The sequence below is a fragment of the Cynara cardunculus genome, assembly GCF_001531365.2.
Source record: "Cynara cardunculus var. scolymus isolate 2C chromosome LG 5, CcrdV1, whole genome shotgun sequence".
NCBI classification, from domain to species: domain Eukaryota; kingdom Viridiplantae; phylum Streptophyta; class Magnoliopsida; order Asterales; family Asteraceae; genus Cynara; species Cynara cardunculus.
Window position 1 is genome coordinate 816,062 of NC_037532.1, and position 8,644 is coordinate 824,705.

The window sequence follows — 8,644 nt, forward strand, 5'->3', positions numbered from 1 at the left end:
TATATATATATATATATATATATATATATAAGCCTATAAATAACATTTGACACAATAATCAAGACAAGAACTCAACAAATTTAGAAGCTGCTTAAAACTTCATTATGGTATTGACAAACAAGAACCCACTTTTTGCTAAGGTGYCATTTACCAAATGCTTACCCGGTAAACGCTTACCGGCAACAGTCACCACCTTCATTTACCATATCGGATAACATTCTCCGCTATGAAAATTAATTGTTTGYAAGCATTTGTTACCTGGTAAGTGCTAACCAAGTAAGAGTTTTCTCCCTCACTTACTGGAAAGAACTTCAGTTGTTTCCATGCCTMTTACTAGGTAAGATTATCGGTTCTTGCCATATTCAACCGGTAAGCATTTGGTAAACAACCGCAATGTGGGTATATACGTCGAAAATATATAGAAAAACTAATAAATAACATGACACAATAATCAAAAGACRAACTCAAAAAATCTTGATGACTTATAAGAACCTCCTATTGCAGATGCTCTTAGAGCGGTCCTTATAAGAACCTCATTTTTGCAYTTTTTGTTGCCACCTCACTTTCAACCCATCAAATTAAGAGCTCACATAAAAGTCCAGTAGTTCTTATAAGAACCTCCTTTTTGTGGGTCCCATGTACTTTTTTCAACATCAATAATTATTATATATATATATAATATTAATAAATATAAAGTTAATAAGATATATAAAAAGAACTAGAAAATTRTCACTTTACACAAACTTCACAAGAACCAAGGTTCTTGTATAARAACTCGAAAGGAGGTGAGGTTCTTGTAAGAACCCTCTATCTCTCCACAATGGTAGTTCCTACAAGCCACTTCACCTTTTGCTTTTAAGAACCTTGCATAKGGTTTAGTGAGCCACCAGATAAACCCAATGAAATACTAGGTAGTCTAGGGGGGTGTAGTCCTTCCTACCTTGATTACACTTTCGTGTACTTGCTTCCATTKGTATATTTTCTACGCTTGTCGATTAGTTTTTTTGTAGCTTACCCCTWACTCATATTTACTTTTGCAGCAATGCCAAGTTCCTTCTTTTTCAATACTTCTTGTATGCGTTTTTTTCCGATTTATTACCACATTTTGCACACGTCTGAGGAGTGGGGGTGTTCACGGAAACAGTCGCTCTACTCTTCGGAATGGAGGCCAGGTTCGAGTACCCACCCCCCTTCAAAAAAAACGACCCCACATTCTGGTGGGATATACCATTACCAGGTTTGTTTGGTTTGGTTTACTGCTAAAACGAGTAAACAGATTACCAAAAGACTGTATACATGGGAAGAAAGACAGTGACGCTTACCGATATAAGGGGTCTTTAAATTTTATTATTTAGCAGAAAAATCATTGAAATTATATTTGGGGTTAATATTGCAAGAAGCTATCGTATACACTTATAGAATAATAATGAGATTAAAGCCTTAAATATAGGATAATAACGAGATAAATTAGTATTAGAACRCACCTGGTTCAAGAACAACTGGCGTGATTAGTTCGAAAGCAGCAGTGACATTGTCCCCAGGCATAACCATCTTTACGCTTTCAGGCAAATCCACTTTCCCAGTGACATCCGCCGTCCTCAAATAAAACTGAGGTCTGTAGTTTGAAAAGAAGGCAGTATGACGACCACCTTCATCCTTTGTAAGAACGTAGATTTCAGCCTCAAACTTYGTGTACGTTTTTACACTACCAGGCTTTGCAATCACCTGTGCAAGATGGTAACAGAAACAAAAAGCTCATTAATCAAGATGCATACATATAGCAGGAGGATCAAAATAAGAGAAAATGAAAAAGGACAAATCACATGTGATTTTGCACTGAAATCACATGTGATAACGGAACGTGATTTGACCATTTTGTGTTCTCTTATTTTGTTCTCGTTTGTACCAGTGTGTATTTGTGTGTATATATATATATTTCCATTTATTTGAACTAGATGTGTCCCTGAGCTACACGGCAGAAAATAAAAATTCATTATAAATCAAGAATGAAAAATTAATATAACTACATGAAATGCATTCAACAGAATTAAAATAAATGARAGAATAGATTTAGAAAATTGGAAAAAAGGGAAGAAAATAGCTGAGCTTATTGAAAAAACCCCTTTTAGTTAGCCATATGTTAGCTTTTCAAAACGTTCTGTTTCAATAAGCTCTAGGGGACTTTTTCCGCTTTTTTTTTTCCCATTTATGCCCTGGTATTTTTTTTCATTTACATTGRCATGTAGCTTATAAGCTAGTTTTCATCAAACATGACCAGTTAATCAGCTAGTTTATTAGCCTAACAGCCAGCTTATCAGCTATACCCTAAGTAGGTTCATAAAACGTCAATTACCTGTCCTCGCTGGATATCAGTTCTACTTATACCACGCAAAAGGAGACCGACATTATCACCAGCCTAGCAGAACAAAAAAAACGATCCAGTCAATGTCATATGGAAGCTTGGTAGCAATTAGCAAAGATATTCTAAAAGCCAAATCACTTACTTCTCCATGATCTAAACTCTTTTTGAACATCTCAACACCAGTAACCGTAGTTTTTTTCGAACCCTACAAGTAAAAGGATTAATATTAAGCACACACTCCAACACAAACTGATTATTCAGACAAACATATCCRAACAAATACCAAAATTCACCCGGCAGTATCTGGGTTAGCGGTGTATCCCAACCGCCGTGGAGGTAAGGTAAGGGTTTAAGTCTCACCAAAGATGAGAAGTGTGTGTGTGAGTTTTGCTGTATATAAATGTCACATAATTTATAAAAAAATGCCAAAAAAATTCACCTGCATCAACCCCATAATCTCAACTTCCTCCCCAACTTTAATCGTCCCTTGTTCAACACGACCAGTGGCAACAGTACCACGCCCCTACAAACGAAACAAAATCGTAAAAGGTATATCGGCATGCCATGTATGTTTCTTTTGGAAAAAATTAGAACATCATTCTGAGATTCAGACGATCATGCCTAAGAAAAGTACTGACATAAAACTCYCTCCGTCCCAAGATTGTCCACGATGAAAGAGGCACAAAGTTTTAAAAATGCATAACTATTACACTTTTTAATCAACTAAATGACAATTATACCCTTAATAATATAGGGACAAATGAATTTATGATTTATCCATTTCATAATTAAAGATAGAATTAGAAAATAATCAGAATATGCACYTACTTTTGAAAGTGGACACTTATTTTGGGACCAACTAAAATACAAATGCAGACACTTATTTCGAAATCATTGTAAATACCGCAATTGAGAAAACGTCTTCAATCGGCATTAAAAATGCCTTCTCCTTTTGGCGTTCAGGTGTAGGAATGTAATCATCTACAGCTTCCATCAACTTTAGAATGGCATTTTTTCCAATTTCATCATTAGTGCCTTGTAAAGCCGATAAAGCTGAACCTCGTACAATGGGAATTTCATCCCCCGGAAACTTGTAGAAGCTAAGAAGCTCTGCCACAGTCAGAAACTTATTTGAAATACATCAAAAAYGTCATAAATTAATTAACCAAACTCTAAAATATGAATAAGAAAACTAGTAACAAAGGTCATGTATTACCTCGAAGCTCTAGTTCCACGAGTTCTAGTAACTCGGGATCGTCAACCGCATCAACTTTATTCAGAAAACACACGAGTGATGGCACACCCACCTGCACAGTACCACAGATTAAGTGYACCCGRATGTGACAATAAGRGGCTGTTTGGTTGGTTTTTCATCAAGTCTTGTATGGAHAAAGYTGTCTGTGTGGATTAATAAGTCTGTATAGAGTGGGAAAGTTTTTACTTGGGAGGGTTTTTCATAGATGGAAGAACCGTGGATTTTAATTGGGAGGGGCAGGTTTTCAAAAAACTTGGCTTTCTTCATAAAGCTCCCCCCTAGAAGCTTATTGAATAAGCCAYTTTCTATATTAAGCCACTACCAAACAGTCATGTGTAGCTGACCGAATAAGCCGCGAGTCTCGTTAAGCTCATTAAGCAGCTAACAAACAGGCCAAGTCCTAGATGGAATAAAACCATTTGTCACAATGGYTTTTAAATGGATGCCAAAAACTTAAGTAGCTTAAACATGGATGACTTTTAACCATATAAAGAAAGAGGATGGCAAGCAATACTTCTTTACAATATAAAAAAACGATCAATGGCATAAAACTCATCCGTRACGATTTAAAATTCACGGTACAACCAGCTGAAAACGAAAGAAACCTGTCGTGCAAGAAGGATATGCTCTTTTGTTTGTGGCATGGGTCCATCAGGTGCAGAGACCACCAGAATTCCCCCGTCCATTTGAGCAGCTCCAGTGATCATGTTCTACAAATTAAGCAAATCCATCAAGAAACTGCAATGAGTGTACAAAAACCCATAGATGTGAAGGATTTCACATGATTAAACCGATAAAAAATCTGTTCAAGKTCAATTCGGTAACAAAATTTTCATACTAAAAACCTCGATTAGTTACGACCACTTACTATGTGTTGAGTTTTCCCAGCCTCGTCAATTAGCAACTAACTGATAAACTAAGCATTCGAAAAATTAAGCAGGGATCAACTACTTTTTTTCATCTTGGAGGTACATTCTCCAATTCTTTCTAAGTAATGTCCCAATAAAAATGTGAAATTGGTCATTTACAAAAGTAATTTTATTAAAATAATGTAGTCTAAAAGATACGCATATTTTATACGTTGCAATGAACACCGCTTACGTGTACACCTCAAGCCTAAAAAAGCTAGAATATCACTGGACTGCCTAGCTACCTTTAATCTTTATCGCGACTTTTAATTCTCATATATTATAGTCTAAAACATAAATTATATTTTGAAATCACACACATAAATAATTAACGGGTGATACAGTTTACAAGGGCGAGAACATTATGGGCAAAACAAAAATAGACAACACAACCAAACTGTACGAAGCTAAAAAGCATCACCATGGTTTTCTAGCAACTAAAATAAAACAAGAATACTAGGTTGTGAGATATTTTTACATGACCTCACATATAACAGCAAAAAAATATCCTACAAATTTWAGTAGTTGGCGCTCTTAAGTCACCGAACCTTCCAAATTCTCAAGAAAGGGGATGTTTRGCAGTTGCTGAATGGTTTGGTGCATAATGATTAAGTGATCAGAATGATTAAGAGGCTCTCATGATATAGTRCAAAGTGAAATATAATTGTTTGGTAATTATTTACAATGAAATKAAGGCGCTGAATGGTTAAAGAAGACCCACTTTCAGAGGGTTTTAGAACCATTAAGAGGCAGACTTTTTTTTGCCAAACAAGATTCACCTCTTCACGATTCAGAGGCTGCCTCTTAATGGAACTATTAAGAGGTAAACAAACAACCCCAAAGTCTAACTAGAGACAGGACATCACGGTGTTTAAACCCCCACTTCTGATTGTGTAGAAAATTACATCCAACCAACTTCTCGTACAATATAAATGCACCAAAATGTGCAAAAATCGCCTAGTCTTATAGTAGCTGGTTAATTTACATGCACCAAWGTATGCAGGTGGAACTGAAACAAAAAGAAGGTCTTACTTTAACATAATCAGCGTGTCCAGGACARTCCACATGAGCGTAATGCCTTTTAGTGGTTTCATATTCCACATGAGCCTGCATAACCAAACAAGAAAAAGAAGACACGAATCAATTAGTGGAACCATCGATGGTTAAGACTGCATCAAACTGAGAGGAATGGAATGATAAAGAACCGTCGCAATTGTGATTCCTCTCTTTTTCTCTTCAGGAGCCTTATCGATTTCATCAAAGGCAATAGCCTTCGCCTTCCCTTCATCGGCCAGTACCTAAAGAAAGCACATAACTTAGCTAACATATAATTATTTCTCAGATTAAAAAAGCATTCAACCAWTCCAACCTTTGTGATTGCAGCCGTAAGTGTCGTCTTTCCATGATCAACGTGTCCAATTGTTCCAACATTAACATGAGGTTTTCTGAATGTAATAAATCACGMCATACAAAAAAACGCAAAGAGAGTTCTTTAATTTTCTAGATRTCAAGCTTGTTAAAATGGGTATCCAACCAATCACATATTTCCCAAGTTGTATCATAATCTATGTGTGACACTGTTATAAACAGACCACATTTTCAGGCAAGTCTTTACATGTCAGAAATAGTYGTCTCTTATGCAGATCTTTTCTTTTTATATAACACAAATCACTATGGTGGTGATTTTTATTCTGAGTTTTGATGTCAAAACCGCTTAGKTTTGAATTTCAGRATTAATGTTGATTATATGTAGAACATATGATCATCGTATTAAACTATATAACTAATACTACAAATTTGACARGATTTCTAACACATTGGAATTGATTTGAAGTTAGAAGACGAGCTGCAATGGCTTTTGTATCACCACATAATTATTGGAAATTGTCCAAAATAGTCAATCAGTTCTCCCCTCTTCACTTTGTAGCCACCTCTCGAAAAATTAGACATTACGCATATAGCACTYACACAACTTGCTTAAYGTCTAATWTTTCTGATTATTTTAACGGGAAAAGTGGGTTACTCATTCGTGCTACTTGAGTAATAGCCGGCAACTTCGGTCAATTTCTCGAAAGATGGGCTATAAAATGATGAAAGAAGGCCTAATTGGGTATTTTAGACAATTTCAAATAATGATATACAAAAGTCATTGCAGCTTGTCTCTTAACTTCAATGTGTTAACAAATTTTAAAAAGCACCTGTTAAATTTGTAGTATTAGTTATATAGTTCAATACAATAATCATCTTTTCTACATGTAATAAACATTAATCCTGAAATTCAAACCTAATTGGTTTTGACATCAAAACCCATAATAAAAATCACCATTGCAACAACTGATTATACAAAAGAGAAAAGATCTGCATAAGAGACCGACTAAATCATTCAAACAATTAGACTCAAACTAAACGATCAAATAATAACCTCGCAAAGCGCATAAACAAGTTAAACCAACCTACAACCTAATTCACATACAAATACATTATCTGTATAGAATCCTAATACAAACATGAATCCATATGAACAACTTACGTTCGTGTAAAAGTGGCCATGGATCTCCACCATGRATTAGGAGCTACGGCGTTATCATTTCCAGAAAATGACTCAATGGTTGGGAAACCAGAAGCTGATRCGACGGATCCTCGACAACCGGAGCGTAATTGAGGAGATAGTCTAAATAGATGTCTGGAATTAGAGTTTCTGAAGGCAATAGACGCCATTGATGGACGTAGAAGGAGAAGGAGACGGAGATATGAGTGTTGCACAGGTGAAGAATGAGGGGTTTTGGTGGGTTTTACCGATGGGGATGGGATCGATCAAAATCCAATTGTAGCAGCGTCAAGGGTTTTGTGTTTCGGCGTCTGTATTACACTCAAATTGGGCTGGATTCTTTAATGGGCTGGCCACATCGACTAAAWTTGACCCAAAAAGGGAACAACACTTTGTGTCCATCCGAACCGTACAAACCGTTCATACCGTACTGCACTATAAAACGTGGTTTAAAACTTTCACGTTATAGTTTGTAGTTTGCATTTTTACCAAACAGCATTATGCGGTGCGGTTTGCAGTTTTGAGTTATTAAACCGCTGTTCAAACCGCACCATATATCTTGTACATTTTTTTTAATTTTATATAATTTATTATTTAGGCAGTATTTTTKAACTTTGTGTTTCGGATTTTGAGTTTGATCCAATGTGGCAATTAGTGATAGCCAAAAACCGGTCCCGGATCGTGTAACCGGGCTGTAACTGGCGGTCCTTCAACCGGTCCCGGTCCTCCGGCGGTCCCAGGCTGGTTTGGCCATCACTAGTAGCAATTGGCAATATTRATAAATTAGTTTGACACGTTACAACTTACACATGCAAAATCTCATTTAAGATTATATACCTAAATAAYTTGAAATAATTCATAGTGACGGATTCTTACTTGTAAACCTAAAAGAAASCAAAACCTTTTTACAAATTAGGGTATTTACGTAAATAATCTTCTTATTCTTTAATGTAGAGATGGAGTGTACATGCATTTCATTATTTCTGGACCCTGTTWTGTATTTATTTGGGTTTTACGACCCACAAATTGGAAAGGTCACGGCAACGTGGTTGTGAAAAGATAGATTTGGTTAGGTATTTGTAGTTCAATCAGCTTTAAAACTTTTAAGAACTTGAAACCGACATTTACCTTTTAGGGGCAACTCAACTGATAAGATATTGGGTTTGTTCTTAAGTAGTGATTGGTTCGAGTTCGAGTTCGAGTTCGAATTAGGTTCTTATATGTTTGTCTAACTATCAAATACAGGGTTACGTGAGATTAGTTGAATTGTGCATAAACTGTTTCAGACACTCATGATTATCCAAAAACCTGAAGCCTGCCTTTTAAATGTGGTTTGTCAAAACTAAACAGCGGAACATACCTTTTTTTGTCTGCTCATAAACGTATTGATAGAAAACAAGCAGAAAAAATAATAAATATAAAGAGAATCTTGAATAAGCTTAAATGGCCAATGCTTTTTGCTTGCTTTAATTTCACGTAAATAATTGTTATCAAACTTTTATTTTATAARCCAAAGTTTATATATTTTATTTATGATTAAAATTTAAAAAATAAAAGCATTTTCTACATAT

General features: G+C 35.6%; 1 protein-coding gene across 1 annotated transcript in view; it reads right to left on the bottom strand.

Annotated features, from left to right (window-relative positions):
* LOC112512484 (elongation factor Tu, mitochondrial) overlaps nt 1-7,354 on the bottom strand; it is an 8,199-nt gene extending 845 nt beyond the window's left edge. Inside the window, exons 1-11 of the mRNA XM_025118472.1 lie at nt 7,056-7,354; nt 5,895-5,970; nt 5,731-5,823; nt 5,558-5,632; nt 4,223-4,327; nt 3,579-3,669; nt 3,267-3,472; nt 2,802-2,885; nt 2,505-2,567; nt 2,354-2,416; nt 1,485-1,725 (exon numbers count right to left, since the gene is read on the bottom strand). Of these exons, the coding sequence (XP_024974240.1) occupies nt 1,485-1,725; nt 2,354-2,416; nt 2,505-2,567; nt 2,802-2,885; nt 3,267-3,472; nt 3,579-3,669; nt 4,223-4,327; nt 5,558-5,632; nt 5,731-5,823; nt 5,895-5,970; nt 7,056-7,243 (1,285 nt within the window). The 5' untranslated portion in view covers nt 7,244-7,354. The remainder of the gene's footprint in view (nt 1-1,484; nt 1,726-2,353; nt 2,417-2,504; nt 2,568-2,801; nt 2,886-3,266; nt 3,473-3,578; nt 3,670-4,222; nt 4,328-5,557; nt 5,633-5,730; nt 5,824-5,894; nt 5,971-7,055) is intronic.
* Nucleotides 7,355-8,644: the final 1,290 nt, after the last annotated feature.